This window comes from Camelina sativa, chromosome 20 (assembly GCF_030686135.1).
Source record: "Camelina sativa cultivar CO46 ecotype springtype chromosome 20, ASM3068613v1".
Taxonomy (NCBI): Eukaryota; Viridiplantae; Streptophyta; class Magnoliopsida; order Brassicales; family Brassicaceae; genus Camelina; species Camelina sativa.
This window is the reverse complement of record NC_141899.1, coordinates 33438091-33456293: the sequence shown is the minus strand read 5'-3', so window position 1 is coordinate 33456293 and position 18203 is coordinate 33438091. Positions and strand designations below refer to the sequence as shown.

At 31.3% G+C, this 18203-nt stretch overlaps 3 protein-coding genes and 2 long non-coding RNA genes across 6 annotated transcripts; 1 reads left to right on the top strand and 4 right to left on the bottom strand.

Moving 5' to 3' along the window:
- Positions 1-1799: 1799 nt before the first annotated feature.
- On the bottom strand, positions 1800-4434 carry LOC104771841 (GDSL esterase/lipase At5g45950). The gene is made up of 5 exons (XM_010496447.3): positions 3903-4434; positions 3676-3803; positions 3332-3565; positions 2178-2424; positions 1800-2085 (listed from the first exon to the last, which is right to left on the bottom strand). The coding sequence occupies exons 1-5, from the start codon at positions 4174-4176 to the stop codon at positions 1895-1897; spliced, it is 1074 nt and encodes a 357-aa protein (XP_010494749.1). The 5' UTR covers positions 4177-4434; the 3' UTR covers positions 1800-1894.
- Positions 4435-12218: 7784 nt separating this feature from the next.
- LOC104771839 (nudix hydrolase 11-like) lies at positions 12219-13398 on the top strand. Its single transcript, XM_010496444.3, has 4 exons — positions 12219-12582; positions 12668-12810; positions 12886-13005; positions 13095-13398. The coding sequence occupies exons 1-4, from the start codon at positions 12339-12341 to the stop codon at positions 13299-13301; spliced, it is 714 nt and encodes a 237-aa protein (XP_010494746.1). The 5' UTR covers positions 12219-12338; the 3' UTR covers positions 13302-13398.
- LOC147919796 (uncharacterized) lies at positions 12696-13088 on the bottom strand. The gene is made up of 2 exons (XR_015592931.1): positions 12950-13088; positions 12696-12784 (listed from the first exon to the last, which is right to left on the bottom strand). It is a non-coding gene; the product is annotated as an uncharacterized LOC147919796 (long non-coding RNA).
- LOC104771840 (magnesium-chelatase subunit ChlI-2, chloroplastic) lies at positions 13281-15157 on the bottom strand. The gene is made up of 3 exons (XM_010496446.3): positions 14812-15157; positions 14583-14683; positions 13281-14463 (listed from the first exon to the last, which is right to left on the bottom strand). Exons 1-3 carry the CDS (start codon positions 14918-14920, stop codon positions 13411-13413), a joined length of 1263 nt encoding a protein of 420 aa, XP_010494748.1. The 5' UTR covers positions 14921-15157; the 3' UTR covers positions 13281-13410.
- Positions 15158-16405: 1248 nt separating this feature from the next.
- Positions 16406-17963, bottom strand: LOC104771838 (uncharacterized). 2 transcript variants are annotated; one of them, XR_015593963.1, is made up of 4 exons: positions 17594-17958; positions 17363-17457; positions 16875-17161; positions 16406-16764 (listed from the first exon to the last, which is right to left on the bottom strand). It is a non-coding gene; the product is annotated as an uncharacterized LOC104771838 (long non-coding RNA). The 2 variants fall into 2 exon arrangements; XR_015593964.1 differs by lacking the exon at positions 17363-17457 and having other exon boundaries at positions 17594-17963.
- Positions 17964-18203: the final 240 nt, after the last annotated feature.

Sequence of the window (18203 nt, the reverse complement as noted above, 5' to 3'; positions counted from 1 at the left end):
TGGGTGAATTGTGACATCCCGGTTTGCGGAGAGGCTTAAAATAATTGATTTGGCCACCTATGTTACTAAAGTGCACTTATCTTTTCGGTCAAAGGTCATGAGAGAACTCTAAAGTTAAACGTGCTTATGATGGAGTATTCTTAGGATGGGTGACCTTCCGGGAAGTGACTGTCGGAACTGTGCAAGTGAGGACAAAAACACAGGAAATATCATGTGGTAATTTGTAGGGATGATAGCAAGTCTTTAAAACCTCCCTGACGTAGCAAACCGGCTTTCAGATTTTGGTAGGCTCACGGGCCTAGTGAGAAGACGTGAAGCCCATTAAAAAAGGTGGACCCATGGATTGGGATTGGACATGGGACACCACTACGAAGTGGCGGACGGGTCGTTACAAGTTCGAGTTTCTTTGTTCTAGCAAACCAAACCAAATCATTGGTTACCAAGCGTTGATGATTGTGTGATTTAAGATATTTAGTTTAGTTTAAATCTATTCTTTATAAAGTAGAATTCTATACCCCCTTTAAAATAATTGTCATTTAAAGCTTAATTTTCTTTTTCAGTTTAGTTGTTGTTTTCGTTTTCTAATGTCATTTTTAGTAAAAAATTATCTCATTTGTCTATTATTGAATGAATAAAATATTAAATTTTTTAGAATTTTAGTAATAGACATAAAGAATATTTATTTATTTTCTTAATTTATATTAAAAGCTCTAGAACGATAACTAATTAGAAAAGGAGGAACCGAGGAAGTATCCTACTATATTAATTGAGAAGTACAAATATGAAACTAACCTTAAAATGTGTAAAAAATTACATTCAATTGCCATTAGAAAAAATTAATTAAGCTTAATTAACTAACTTAAATAAATATAATTAATTAAAAATAAAAAACACTCACAAATCAAATATTAAAAAATTTAAAAAAATATTTTCTCTCTCTAATAAATTATGGACGAAATTACTAATTATTTTTAAAAAAATATAAATAAACCAATCAGAATTTTAAAAACTAAGATTTTGTATCCAAGTATACAATACAATTATTTTTAATAACTAAATTATGATTCTCCTATCATCTTTATTTTATTTTATTTACAAATTGTTTGAAATTTTCATATAATACTTATAATTAATAAAATGCATATTTTTTTCTGCATATGTTGTGATTTAAATTTTTAAAAACGAAAAAATATTACTCAATGTATGAAAATGTGTGTTTTAATTTTACATTGGCGGGTTGGTAAAACTAAATTTATATAAATGATAATTTAATATTTTTTATTTGCTCACAATTATAATATTAAAATTACTATTTTATATTTCATAAAATAATGATGCAAATACAACATATAAACAATATAAAAATGTAATAATACATCAAAAATAAAATACTATAATATTCTAAAATAATAAGTATTCAAATAGACTAATAGATTTACATAACAATTCAAAATAAATATTATCTCAAACAAAATATTTTTTTTAAATAAAACAATAATTATTATTATTATATTATAAACTTTTTAAAAATATTGACCCGTGCTTTAAGCACGGGATATATCCTAGTGTTGTAATAAACAAGCAAGAACTTCAGATCCTTCAACCTTGTTTTAAAGTTTTGCTTATTTTAATGAACTTTATTTTTGTTCTCTTATTTTATTTTTTTACAGTAATTGTAATATGTACTGATAGAATTGTAGTACTAAATAAATCGTTAAGTTATAAATCTAATAAAGAAAGAGTTTTCATTTTCTATCGGTATATTAGTGTAATATTTCTTCTACTTATTCAGACTAGAATGTTTGAACCATTAAATATAACATTTTAAATCTTTTGCAGTTGCATACTCGAATTTTACATAAATCATAATAGTAATACGAACATAAAGTATATTCTAAACAAGGAACTCTTCACCGATGGATGCAATTGCCTTCTTGACAATTATTTGATACATTCTTTGTGTTGGATGGACTGCGTCCCAAAAAACATATTTGGTAGACTCTTTGCATACTGGCATATCTTTGCATGTCTCTCCATATTCGTATGTACCTGTTCCACAACAGCCTTTCGAAGCCTCGACAAAACCTATAAATTAAAACCAAAAAGAACATAAATTAAACCGTACGTATATCAAAGTTGTGTTTTAACTTTTAAAGCAAAGTGATATAAATTCTCACCAAATTTTGTTGGATTTTTGATGGCTTCTTGGATGGTCGAATAAGCATCAACGTAGATGGTTTTCAAACCGATTTTAGACTGGAGAAGCTCCAGATTCTTGATGATTTTGGAGTTAAAGGAGAAAGCGACTTGGTTTAGTTGATCTACACAAGTTTTTTGGCCTTTTAGATATTTAATTAAGGGCATACATCCCATGGGAGGAACTCCCACCACCACCAGCCTCCTAGCTCCAAGCTTATGCAACATCTGTAAAATTAAATAATAACAAGAAAGCTCAAAAGAAGCTATATATGAATCTTCTTTCTTTCGATAATACTAACATGCAATTCGTATCCTTTTTAGTATATGTATATGTGTTTATCATAGCTTATAAAATATCTATATTGACTCGATATACCAAATTAACCCAAACTTAATTCAATTAATAAATAAAGTATACTGTAATAGTTTGAAATATATTTCAAACTATTGAAGGTGGACTAAGTCTGAATCTACGCTTTTCTGGTTTCGCAAACTAATTTCTCCAATGAACATTATACATGTAGTAAAAAATAAAATCTCACTGGACACTCTACTGGTCTAATGTTTCCCAATAAATGGGACAAATTAAGTTGATGACCATGACCATTGTGGTTCTGAAATTATTTTTTTTAACTAACAAAATTTATTGTGATCCATGAACATGTTCCAGAGACCCGACATGAACAAGTCAAAAATTCATACTATCATTGTAGGGTAGAAATTATTGTATTGAAATTTAATTCTCACAACAACCAGATAGAATTCGTATAATTTTCTTTCTACACTGTTCCTCTATTTTTTTCTTTTTCCGTAATTTATGACTTTTTTATTTATTTCTGATTAACTATGAGGACCTACAACATATACACGTACATACTAAGATATTTGTAGAATTACTCAATTCCACTACAACTACATACGCATTTATTTCAGCAGCTAATATTAATTTCAGACACAGACACGTTCTTACATACAAATCAATAAATCCATGCAATAGTTAAAAAAATGTACTCGGCTTTCTTCACAAAAAGAAAAGAAACATGTATATTGACTATGTAAGATATATCGTATATAGACATCATAATTAATGCATACGTAAAGTAACACGAGTTTAGTGGAGACGTAAACATACCTTGGCGTCGTAAAGCATACGACGGGAGAGAAACTCGACGTATTGTTCAACCGTGTATTGCTTTTGTCGAGTAAAATCGACTAAGTAATTTTGAAGAAAGTCATTTGATCCCATACTCATAAGAAATATCGCATTATTTATCAGTTTTGAGCTCTCTAATGGACCGACCAATTTAGTCAGATGAATCTTGTAATGCAAAAAGTAATTGGCTTGCGTTGTGAAACTCCACACGTTCTGTTCAAACCAACAAAATAGTTAAACTTTAGTTCGGTTTTACGTGTGTAAAGAGAATTTCAACTTTTGTTTTTATTAGAAGGTAAAAAAAGACTTGTATATAGGCTTACGGATATATTAGCCGTGAGATCGTCATAGCCAGAACCAGCAGAGGCAAAACTTGCACCGCGAGTTAGATCAGCTTGGGTTAAGGTTGGATCAAGAAAAGCCGGTATGGGAGGATGACCCATGGCCTCCGCTGGGGAAAAATAAAACAGATATATACTTTAGTATGTTCATAAGTAAAGCTTTGATTAACATGTCGAAATTTAATTTCTTACAATAATATAAAGCATACCGATGAAATCGGGAGCGAGTAATCCATCGCATAGTCTGCCAGTGGGTTTATGGTTGATGAAATTTCCACCATAAGGCGGAAAATTCCCTTTCAAATCGGTCTTAATGAAATTATTGTTTCCTGGATCGACACTAGAATCTCCAAACACAAGTATAGATGTCACATTGTGCTTCGCGGCTAGCTGCCGAAGGAGATGAACGTCCAAAGCCACCACTGAAGGTAACGGCTGTAAAGCTCCCGCCACCAAAAGAGTTACAAACGCAACAATCAACATTTTAATAGAAAGAGAAGGACGTGAGACTTTTCTAATTTTATTTAGAAAGTTTCTTTTGAGAGAATTGAAATGTCATATATGGTCTGTGTTAAGGATGCTGTTATATATAGAGGGAGTTTTTTTGACAGCTTGGCGTAATGTTGTTGGTTGAGACATAAAAAGTAATGTGGCCAACAGAGAAATTCAATTTGAGATCTTGGTTAATTTTATGTTATGATATAATCATATCTTTATGATTTTCTTGTCTCTCACTGTCTCACCTATTTTTGGTATCTTATATATATATATATATATATATATATAAGGTTTATAATATTTTACTTATATTTGTCAAAATAATACTCCAACCCCGTACTTCCCTCTTTAGATATGAATCCCAAATTTTAACTAATGTATGTATAAAATGAAGTCATATAATTGAGTTTTCGTTTGGCATGCAGTACAACTACAATTGTTTTGTCACTGTATATTTGAATCGTACCTGCTCAACTAAATTTCATACTAACCTCCCAAATTTAGAAAGTTATAATCAGCATATATATATGTGATAAGTTGACCACCGTCTTTACAAATAGAAGAAAATGCAAAATTTATAACATATTTAAACATGAAGCCCACAATTATTCTTTGTTTTACAATAAGTTTAGTTTTGAGGGTTCTATATATGTATCCACCTTATCTATCGTTTAAGTAAAGTAGGCATAAATGTCGTGTACATTGCGGTGGAGTAATTAACACCGCCATTTTGGCCTTGATGGAAATAAAGATACATAATTAATTAACATCTTAATCTGGTAACCATTAAACCATCTCTTTTATATTCACGGTTTAAACGTTCACTGATTAAACAAACTTATACATCAAATAGTTATACATCAATATAAGATCTTAGCCAATTCTTTATGTATTCATATTTTTTTGGATAGTGACCAAGAGGTAATGTGTCAGTCTCTAACATGTAGCCAGAGGCATCGGTGTCCAACACATTTATGGCTGATTTGTTAAATATGTAAATCACAAATCAGATCATTTGGTAGATATGTAATCATATTGAGAAATTGACTTTTTAAAGCAAATTATAACTTTTTCATTTGCAATAAACATGTAACTGGAGTGCAAGTGCAATTATTTTAAGAGAATTTTTGAGAAATATCTTTTTTGGTGTATCCCTTTTCAAAAAGGAAAAAATGTCAAAAAAAATCCCCAAATTTTAAATTTGGGACGTTTTAATCACCAACTTTCAAGATGCCATTTTAATCACAAAATTTCCTTTGATTTGACCATAAAATAGTAAAGTTCTGTTGACATCGCCATTTTAGGCACGACGTTTATTAAATCCCTAATCCTATAAAAAAACCTCAAATTCTCTCTATAATACCAAAATATCTTCTGCCATCTCTCTATTCCGATGAGTTTAAGTTCAAGCTTTCAGTAAGTGTGGTGTGCCATCGATGGTGTAGAGAGAATTTAGGGTTTTCTTTCTAGGGTTATATATTTGTGAAATTGGAATTGATTTGGGGATTTAGTATCTTCAATGTGGTAAACGATATTGTTTTTAGTGTTAAAAATGTGGTTGTTTATGCTAATCGGTAGCAGATAACCTGTAATTTACTCTGTTTTTTAGATCTTTAACAGAGAATAAAAGACGTACCTAAAACGGTGAGGTCAACAAAACTTTGCTATTTTATGGTCAAGTCAACGAAAATTTTGTGATTAAAATGACATCTTGAAAGTTGGTGATTAAAACGTCCCAAATTTGAAAGTTGGGGATTTTTTTGATATTTTTCCCTTTTCAAAAATACTGCTTTTATCTATACAGTTTTAAAAATACTCCTTTTTAAATATGAAAAATTATAAAGTTTTATATAGTTCACATGGTATTTCTAGATAATAACTACTACATCTAGACTCGATCCAAATATTTATAAAGTTTTAAAATATTATAAAAGGTTTTTACAAGGTTTTAAAAATATTTACAAGGTTTTTAAAAGATTTTAAACAGTTTTTAAAAGGTTTTTAAAAAGTATTTATATAGTATTTATAAAGTATATAAAAAAATTTAGACACATATAAAGGTAATTTGTGTATATATTTATAAGCTTACGCACAAATTTTAAAAATTTACAAATTTTTAGTGGTTTTTTTTGGTAAAATTTAAAAGAAAGGGTATTTTTGAAATTTTCTTTTATTTTAATAATATAACATGCCATTGTAAATAATTTGATAATTGATACTATTATATATAAATATATATAACATTTTATTTATAGATTGGCAAAAAAACTAAGAGAAATATCATTCTTTATTGTTTTCTTTTTAAAAGTCATGTTCAATAACCATATATGAACCTAATTTCTCTGTTAAAGGGAATAATCAATTACCTAATATAATTATATCAATGTTGATGGTCGTTAAGTTCAATTGTCCTTTATATGTGATTATGTGTTGTGGTTAATTTTATTTCTATAGAAACGAACTATTGTTCATTGTATTCGACAATTAACAGTCGATATAAAAAACGATTATAATTGATAAACAATTTCTATATCTCACTTTTATATATATATATATATATATATTATACTATTATTGTCTATCTTCTTCCATATTTTTTTGTTAAAGGGCTTTCTTAATTAATTTACTAAAAGAATACAAAAAAATGATCTTCTTCCATATTAATTACTTGTATCCAGATTTTTTCAAGTTGCTTCTGTTTAATTCGATATACTATTATATTGTAGTTATGGAAGTTTTAATTTTTAGCCTTAGTTTTTTCTTTCTTTTCGTAGCTGATATTTCAGCAAAACTATATTAGCTACTGCGTAAAAGAGTTTAAACATGAAAATATATACGTCTCTCGAAACTTTAATGACTAATTCAACAAACAAGTAAATTAAAGTATATAATGAGAGTACTGTTAATACCAAAATGTTAAAAGGAAAAAGCATTAACAAAAAAAAGGACGTTGACATTGACTTTGTTGGTGACATGAGATGATGAGAGTTTCCAAATAGTTTAGGTCACCTAAATTTTGCGAACATAACAGTTAGAAAATGGTCATATATCCTTGCCGGAGTATTAAGTATAAGTACTAATTATTATAGTATTTTTTCCAACTATTAATGTGTGTCGTCTATACATATACACACTGGTCGGGTCAATATATTTAATGCAGTTTCCGGACATAATTGGATATCATTTCTTATTTTTTCAACTACTCGAGAAAAATATATGAAAGGTTCAAAAGAAAGAAAATATATACTTTTGGATATAATAAAACAATAGCAGAAGATAATTTTCTAAATGAACTATCAAACGATATACATAGTTTTGTGTGTTCTAAGCTTCGGTCTAGTCCACTCGACCAGTCCATTATGTATTAAATAGGGAATTCATGCATGAGTCCATTATTATGATAAATCCCAACCTTTACTAGACAAGTCTATGAAGTATGAACCAAGAATTGGCAAAATTCAAGAATTTAGTTGGAGGAGAATATTAAAACAAAAAAGATAAGAAAATGCAGGTGACATTAATTGCTTTGTAAATTTAAATAGAGATAGTAGAATGATTTGTAAGATTAGGTGGTTGTGTGACCTATATTTATTAGACACATCACCCACTTTTGTATACAATAACTCTTTCTTTCACACGATCCAATGACTAGTCTCACTCGTGTTAATTTGTAGTACTAAATTATTACAGAAGTGGATCGTGAGAAAGCAAGAGATATACAAAAAACCAAATAGAAAATCATTGTAAATCAGTAGAACAACATATTTTAATTTATTTTATATACAACATTAGTATCTAAATATAAATCAGGACCAAGAATATTTTAATCATTAGCTGAAAAGTATTGTAAAACTTATATAAATTAACAATGATAGTAGCATTGTTGTGTTAGCATCAAATTTAAGTTTAATTTATGCTGTTGACAAGAAATTCATAAGACTCTGATATTCTATTGATTTATTGAAGTTTAAATAAATGATAAACAATGCTTATATATTGATATATAGATACTGTCTATTAAATACAACATAGTAGGTGCTTTTACAATTCTAGAAAGAGACAAGCTGAGAAATGTTACTGTCTTGAATATTATCATTTAATGGTAGATGTTAATGTTTTAAAATTTATCAGTTAGAGGTGAACATCTTAGTCTATTTTTCGTTTCAGTTCATTTAATTCTGTTTTTATAAATTCTAACTGAACTCAAATCAGAACTAGTTCGAGTTAGCTCAATTCAGTGCCTACTTCGCTTTGGAAAATACAAGTCAACTAACAAAACACAAAACAAATTCTCCCTCTTTCTTTTACTTGTCATTCAAGCAGTGTTCAAGAAAGCGGTCTAGACGGCCGCCTAGGCGCCGTCTAGGCGCTAGGCGCTCAGTAGATGCCTAGATGACCGCCTAAACCGCTTAAAATTACATTAATTGAATTTTAATATTTATTTTTGATTTTTAACTATATAGATTTAAATTATTAAGTTTTATATTTGTATACGTAATTATAAATGTTTATATGTTGTTAATATAACTTAAATAAATGTATTTTTGTTAATTCTGTTTATAATTTATAATTTTTTTATTTTTCTAACATATATTTGTACATAATTTTATATATATAATGTTTTATGTTGTAAACGCCTAAACCGCCTAAAAACCGTCTAGGCCCCGATTAGGCATTCTAGGCGCTAGGCGCTGGGTCACCGCCCAGTACCGCCTAGCGCTTTCTTGAACACTGCATTCAAGGTTATTTCAAACAGATTAAAAAATCAGATAAATAGATTTTATCCTTACTCGGCTATTAGAATTCTAAAGTATTTAATAGTTTATTAATTTAATAAAGAGTAAATGAGATAATTTTCTGCTAAAAATATATTGAAAAACGAAAACGACAAATAAAATAAGGTTTCGGCATAAGAAAAAACGGAACACAAAAAGCTGATATGTCACACTCACATAGCTCTTGTGTCTTTTTTAATAAATATGTCATTGACAAATATAATGCAATATTTTTTTCTATTAGTTTTTAAAAATCAAAGATTTAATCAGCAATTAAAATCCAAAAATATATTTAATTATCAATTTTATAACATATTTAATTATTAGAAATAAATTAAATTTCACAAACAATAAAAAAATTATTCATTTATTTACCACTTTTATACATTTTTCTCATTACATTTTTTAAACATAGGATTAGTTTAAATTAAACCGATTAGTCAAAAAAATATTGTTTTATCTATTTAATTGTATAGTGACGTAGATAATAATGTGAAATGTAAAATATGTGAATTTGATTTTTAGAAACACAAAAAGATATCAAAACTTTCTACATCAACTTAAATTTTTTTTCAAATTCAAATATTTCATGGGTAAAACTTATTTTACAAAAAGTAAATGCAAATTTGAATAAACGAAAAATAAACTTTACTTACATATTTGTTTTACACAAAGAATCTTAAATCTCAAATAATAATTTTACTATAATATTTTATTTAAATCAATTTATCCTGCACATAGTACAAGTTGGTACCTAGTATATATAGTATATTTTAAGTAACATGGAGATATAAACTTATTTATTTAGAAAAGACCTAAGCATAAAGTCAGGTAAAAGAAGTTAAAACAGATCAATCATCCGAAGTTAGAAACAAGAGAAATTGCACTTTATAATCCAAAAAAAATTATAATTCATTCAGTAATTATACTAACCATATAAAGGTGATATAGTGTGTATTTTCTATAATAATTACAAGATTAACCTCCTCATATCACCCTCTACCACCACCACTCCCTACCACCACCTCCTGCCCCACTGCCGGCCACCATCTCCAGCAATCACTGGCGGCCATCACCTCTGGCGACCACCGACAGCTACCACCTCTGGCCATCATTGCCGGAAAAACCCTCCGGCCACCACCCAGAAACCACCACCGGCAACCGCCGCCGGCAAACACCTCTGGCCACTACCGCTGGAATCCACCTCCGGCCACCGCCACCGGAAACCACCTCCGGTCACCACCGCCAGTCACCAACTCCGACCACCACCTCCGGCGGCCACCCTCCACCACCACCTGCTTCAAACCATCAACACCCTTCCCCATTGGTAATTTTTCCTACCCCTTATGTCATATACTTAATTTTTTGAATTAATGTGCTATATTCTTAAATATATTTTCAATTTTGGTTAGTACACTAATTCACCCTAGAAACAAAGTCTTAAAAAAAAAACCTTTACTAAAACAAAGTACAAAAAATGAAAAAAAAAAAAAAAAAAAAACCAAAGTCTTCCACACTAAACTATCAATTGTCAATCATTAATCTTCTTTTTTTTTTCTTCCTTCTTTTCCATCCGATAGTATCAACAAATAGTTTGAAACAAATAACACATATATCCTCCATATCATTTCCGTATAATTCCATACCAACCATGAAAGTTGGATAAAAATCCTTTTTATCTAATTAGATCCGAATGCTTTTTTCTTATTGGTTAAACTTGTGTTTTTTTGTACTTTTCAAAAATGTTTATATATATGATTATTAATAAATACAAAACTCATAACAAAAATAATCATATTCCTTAAAAACAAAAACTAGAGACGGAGAATTCTCTTCTTTTCAATCATTGAAGTTCTTCAATCTTAGAAAGGTATTTTACAACAAGTAACACCAAAAACCACAAATTTATTCTTCAACATGCACTTAGTATATAGTGAAGCCAAGAAAACCCTCTAAAAAGTCGAATATGATTCAAAAATTTCATCTACACTTTTCACAATAGCGTTGACCACCTTATTAGTAGAAAGTACTACTTGATGGCATTTCCAAAATTAAACTAAACCTGTTCAGAATACTATGTATTCATTCTCTTGAAAAGACGCCAATCTGATTATTGGTTTGGTTCCATTTCAAACCAAACGGTTGAATGGTTTGTGCATAGATTTCAGTTTTATTTGGTTCAAATCGGTTAAAATATTTGCCTGTAATATCAGATTCAGGGTAACGTTTTATTTGGTTCAAAGCGGTGGCAACGAATGTGAGTTATCCCCTAGTGGCGGAAGCTTTGGCCTTGTTTCGTGCTCTTCGACATGCTCGAGAGCTTGGTTTCCAGAAAATTTCTTTTGCTTCAGATTCACAGCAGTTGATCAAAGCACTAAATTCGGAGTCCCAGTCGAAAGAATTCCATGGGATTCAACACGACATCCTTGCTCTATCTCTCGATTTCATAGTTTGTGAATTCATCTTTGTAAAACGAGAAAAGAACTTTCGAGCCAATAAGGCAGCTAAAGAGGCACTGATGTCTCTTCTTCTTGTAACACTTGATTAATTTTAATATATGCTTTGACCAAAAAAAAAAAGGTAATAATTTTTTTGAACTTACAAAATAGAGAAAAATATGGGTGACTTAGAATTGGAGATTAGAATAATAATTAGGCCTGGACGTTCGGATATCCATTCGGGTTTGGATCGAATATTTTGAAGTTTTGGATTTGGATGTATATATAGAACCTAGTCGGATATTTATAGATTTTCAGGTTCAGGTCGGGTTTAAATGGGATATTTCGGGTATGGATCAAATTAGGATTTAGATTTAGAAATATAGTTATCCGTTGGATATTTTAAAATTTAAGATATGGGCTCAGGTTGGGTTTTCAGATTGGATTTGGATCGGATCTTCGGATTCAGGTATTTTGCCCAGGCCTTGTTCATCGGATCCGGAAATTTACCACTGGAAACAAGTGATTCACTGCTAGCACCGGCGATCACAAGAGGCTTTACTTGGCGGCCACTTTTCCGAGGTCGAACTCGTATATCAAGGGTAATGTTGTGATCTCAGTTCCAAAAACTGATGTCTAGTAAAAGACAATTAAAAGCGTTTTCAACAGGCAAAATTTGTTAAAATAGTAAACACTTTTGATGAATCTCTTTGTAAAAAGTAAAATGAATGAGATCAGTAACTGATGTGGTTAGGTTAACTGCGCAATTCACTTTTTTTTTTTGTTTCCTATTTCTCTAAATAAATTTTCTTTTATCTTACTAATTATTTGTTGTCCACTCCCTAACAAATCTGAGTCTTCTTTCGTTGTAAATAAAGATCTGGATCTATTACCAAAACGAGGTCGCTTTATTCAGATCTGAAAAAACAAGAAGATGAAACATAGTTCAACTGTTAAAGTCTCTGTTTCAAATATGTCTTCTTCAACAACAACAGATTCTGCAGAGTTGCAAAATCTGATCCAACGGTTTCAAAATAACAACAAACCTCATCTTCTCCCTCATATGGCTGCAAAATCTTCAGCTGTCTTAGTTTGTCTATACCAAGAACAAAGAGAAGACAAAGACGAGCTACGCGTAATCTTAACCAAACGCTCCTCTACTCTCTCTTCTCATCCAGGTAAAATCAAAATATCTGTCAATTCAGAGTAAAGTTTTTATCTTTATACCAGAAACAGAGGAACTTGAGTAAAAATAAAAAACAGGGGAAGTAGCATTGCCTGGAGGAAAAAGAGACGAAGAAGATTCAAATGATATAGCTACTGCGTTGAGAGAAGCTCGTGAAGAAATCGATCTAGATCCTTCTCTTGTTACAATCATTTCTGTTCTTGAACCATTTGTTAACAAGGTAAAAATTGCATCAAAACATCTAAAGTTGCAAGTAACTAAATTGGTTATCTAATAGTTCTATCGGATATTGCAGAAGGGAATGTCTGTTGTACCAGTTATCGGATTTCTACTCGATAAGAAAGCGTTTAGACCATTACCAAATCCAGCTGAAGTAGACGAAATCTTTGATGTTCCTTTAGAGATGTTCCTTCAGGTTCTTAAAACTGAAAATTTCCCCTGTTTCTGGTTAAACTCCATCGCAAAACGTTACTCTTTAATGACTCTTCTGTGGGATTTACACAGGACAAGAACAGACGAGCAGAGGAACGAGAGTATGAAGGACATAAATATCTTCTTCAGTACTTTGATTACTATTCCGAAGATAAAGAGATAAGCTTTATCATATGGGCACTCACTGCTGGTATTCTCATCAGAGTTGCCTCCATTGTTTATCAGAGATTACCAGAGTTTCAAGAACGGAAGCCAAGATTCTGGAATCAGCCCAATTGATTCTTGAAAAAAAAAACAAAACTTTTCATGTGTAATAAGGGATACAAATCGAATCTTCTTAGTGAGTCGAAGCATATGTTAAATGTGTTCTCAAGAATTTGTCTTTACTCTAGCTGAAGACCTCATAGAACTTCTCGGTAACGAGAATGCCAGAATCCATAGACTCCAATGGATCTTTTCTGAGTCTGTGTCTTAAGCAGTTTGGTATAACGATACCAACATCTTCAGCAGTAACTTGATCTCTTCCTTTGAGTGCCGCAAGTGCTCTAGCTGCTCTGTTTGTCACTATGTCTCCTCTCAATCCGTCAACGTCTAGCTCAGAGCAGACCTTTGAGATCTTCACTTTCAAATCTTGATCGATCTGAACTGCAGAAAGATTGCTTCTTGCTGTTGTAATCTGCTCCTGAAGCTCCAGCTGTTCTGCTAAATAAGATTCTCGAAACTCCTTCGGGTTACTATCAAAACGAGCTCTCTCTTCAACAATCTTAACTCTCAGCTCCGCATCTCTAACCGTCCCTACTTGCGCATGCATACCAAAACGGTCAAGAAGCTGTGGTCTAAGCTCTCCTTCTTCAGGATTCCCTGAACCAATTAGGATAAACCGAGCAGGGTGAGAAATCGAAATCCCTTCTCTTTCAACAGTGTTCCAACCAGAAGCAGCAGAATCAAGAAGAACATCAACTAAATGATCATCCAAGAGATTAACTTCGTCTACATATAGTATCCCTCTATTGGCTTTAGCTAGTAGCCCCGGCTCAAACGCCTTGATACCTTCGGTTAAAGCTTTCTCGATATCAATTGTTCCACAAACTCTATCTTCTGTAGCACCTAAAGGAAGATCAACCATGTTGATTTTGGTTTCGATAAGAGGCAACTGTTCTCCCTTTTGTACTCTCTCTCTCACTTCTTTTCCCATAAACTCAGGATCTCTAGGGTCTGAGTTATAAGGATCACCAGCAACCACAGTGATCTCGGGAAGCAAATCAACTAACGATCTAACGGTCGTTGATTTACCGGTTCCTCTATCTCCCATTATCATCACACCACCTATCTTCGGGTCAATCACGTTTAACAAAAGGCATAGCTTCATCTCATCTTGTCCTACAATAGCAGCAAATGGATAAACCGGCCTTGCACTTTCCTTTGAATCAAACTTCTTTTCCTAAAACCAAAATCATTCAAAGATTCAATCTTTAGGTCGTAAACATCATTTCAAGATTCAAGCTTTTTACTGTTTCTTGATCAATTACATGAGCATAATGTTAAAAATAAGACTCATACTTGTTCAATAGAGTTGATCTCTGTGGTGACATTCATAACAGAAACATGGTAACGAGATCTGTTCTTCTTAGGCTTTAATTGGATTCTTCCACAAAACTTCCCTGCAAAAACAAACAGTTCTTAACAATTTTCTAACCTACAATTGTGTTTCACTTGTGAGAAAAAATTGAACTTTCTGTGTAACGAGTAGATAAAAATGTGTACTTTAGGGTTAAAAAAAGGTTCGAACCTGGTCCAAAGAAGACAGGGGAGATTGAAGATGATGAGGAAGGAGAAGAAAGACGACGAGGGCAAGTTAAGATTGAAGAAGGAGATGATGCTCTGAGAAGAGACGCCATTGCTAGTGAGCCCTCTCTGATTTCGTCTCTTTTATCTTTGAGAATTCGTTTTTGTTTGTGTTGGATAAGGAGATAGAGAGAGGGAGATTCGTAGATTGAGGCTATGAATGGCGACAGGTATAAGTGCGGTTTTTAAGTTTTTTTTTGAAATCCGTGTTTTGTTACCATTCAAGTCAATTTTGTAAATTTTGCGTTTTTCAAAAAAGAAAAAAAAAACATGGTTGCGTTTTTTGAAACAACCTGTTAACCAATAGACCGCACTCACTTATCTAACTACCAATACCGCTTTCCTTGCACAACCAAAACCGCAGTTACCATTCAGACCCTGAGAATCTCTCCTTTACTCTCTCTTTTGCTGTCAGCCGGTACAAAGATTTAAGACCCTCTACATTATGCAATGTTTGTAAAATATGATAGTCACTAAGGGTCCGAATGGTGACCGCGGTTTTGGTTATACAGGGAAAGCGGTTTTAGAGTGCGGTACGGTTCAACTGTGGTACGTGCGGTTTGCGGAACAAGTGCGGTTTCTATAAAATAAGCGGTACAGAATGATATTTGATTGGTGAAAAAACTATTTGCGGTTCAGTAGTAATTGTGTGAATGGTAAAAAAAGGAAAAGCGGTGCGGATTACATATATTATAAATAAATTTATTAATAATTAGTATGTTTGTATATTATTGTATGTTATGAATTAATAATAAAAATAACTGTACAAAACAATGTTTGATTGGTGAAAAGAATTGTGGTTTATAAACAAAGTTATATATATATATATATATATTGTTAATATAATATTTTTATGAGTAGATAAGTAAAAATATAAATAATTAATATAACTGTAAACTTCTATATCTTTTGTGTTAATAAAAAGTTATTTAGAACCATAAATACCCAGAATTATTTAAATTAAAATTTAGTTTCTTATGTAAATATTTTTTATGCCCTACTAAAAATATTATTCATAAGTTATTAACATTTTGGTTCTTTATTTTTTATATATAATTTAAATATATCATTTATGAACTTTAAATATGAAATTTTATTAAAATTAAAATTTAATCATGTATATGTTTATTCAATGTTAAAAACAATAAACAAATTCAATCATAACAAATATTACACAATAAAAAGAACTAGTATGGATTATATTTTTTCAAATCCAATTGTTAATATATTAATTTTTTTAAATAAATTCATTTATTGTTAAGAAAACTTGATTTATGGTTATACATTCATAATACTAAAATTACTTATATATATTATATTTTGAAATTTATTTAAAGATAAAATGAAAAAATAATTTTTTTTCTTGAATATGCATTCTAAATTTATAGGCAATGGAGTAACCCATATGGGTTACTCAAAAATAAATTAATCATATAAGTAATATTAAACTAATTAAAGCAACCTAATAAGAACTTAAACTAAAATCATCTTCCAGTAGAGAAACTTTCATAGGTTTCTCAATCATAAAACTGAAACTGTTTTGCAAGTTGAAAAAAATTATGTGTTCATTCTCTCAGTACTTGCAGTAATCATAAAAAAAAAAAAAAACACAGACATTCAAATCCTAAACAATGCCAAATGAAACAAGTATTATCTTAAGCATGTCTGAAAATTGAAAACAAAGCAAATAAAGATTAAACTCTCATCTCTCTGAGTCATGTCTTAAACTAGACTCATACAAAAAAGATTCATAAATATGCGTCAAGGTTGGTTGCTTCAATGGTGGTTTGTCACTACACATCAGCCCAAGCATAATGGCTTGCTTAACTTGATCAAATGGTCTTTTTCTCAGGAGAAGAGAGCCCTTACTTGTTGATGAATTGTTCCCATCTCCAATCTTGAAATGAGAAATTAAAGGCTCTTGATCATCATCATCAGATAACAAAGCACTTTTGTGCTGAGATCAAATGTAATCTCAGGCCATTGATCTGATAGATAAAAAAATACCTTCATGACATAGCCGATGAAGAACTTAACCAAGTCTCAACAGTTTCTCCTTGAGTCCACTCTGTAACCAAAGCTCTCAGGTTTCTGCTATTACACCAACCCAAAACTCTTACCAAGTTCTTGTGAACTTGTAACTTCGCCGGCAAGTTCTTGGAAAGTAATCAGGTCTCTTGATACATAACAAACCAAAGCAAAAATAGAGCAATATCACCATTACCGGAAACACGATCAACAAGACGCTCCAAAGAAGAACCAAGGATTCTCAACATTGCCACTTCTAAAGAGTCCTGCATCCATAAACAAATCCTAAAAACACGTTCATTGAATCATAGAAGCAACCATTTCTAGTCTAGAGCATAAAACCAACAAGACAACTTGCCTTGATATACTACATCAGACCAAAACAAAACAATAATCAATCAAAACATGGATTAAACTAGAAAACAAAAGCAGAGGAGCAAACAAAACAAAACAAAAAAAGACACAACCTTTATCTTAAGAACAATGGCTCTCTCTCGACCCAAAAATAGCAGAAGGGTAAAAAAAGATTAGGTCTAATTTCCTCCATTTGACTACGCCACACCTAACAAAGAGCAAAATCGAAATTGAAAATCTAATCAACACATACATGCATGAGATAGACGAAGGAAGAAATGAATGATTCAAACCGATTTAGGTGTTTGTATTCATAGGAAGAAGAGAAAAATCAAGAGACTTGCCTCTCCGATTCGCTCGCCGGTGCACCTCGCCATCCACTCGCCGTCCCCTGGAGATCGATTGCCGTCAAATCCGAATCGTCGGATCAAAAAATATAACGATTGCAACCAGGTTCGAACATAAATCGTTCTCGGATTCAGAGTCGGGAATTGACGGTCTACCGATGCTTCCGTGTAATGTGGATAAATTTTTTTTTATTATTATTATAATAAAACTATAAAAAAATTTATACATTGGCGTTTTTTAGAAAAACCGCTGGGTAAATGGTGTGTCTCTCTGGGAAAGCGGTCCAAAGCTTAAATCAAAGGCTAAAATCGCATGTGCGTTTTTTTTTTTTTTTTTTGGAAAAACGCAAATAATAAAAAAACTTATGATTGGTGTAAGGAAAGCGGTTTTCATATAAAACGCTTTGAAATCCGCTTTGAGTGGTTCCCAATCACAACCTAAAATTGATTGGTTGATAATGGGCTCATATATAAGGCCCAATTTTTATCTGATAGGTTTGGAAGATATATCATATATAGATTTTTATGGGCCTTTTTATTTTCTAAAGAGATCAGTCACTTTGGTTAAGTTCGGTTCGAACCATACTGAATTATTTTCAGGTTTTGA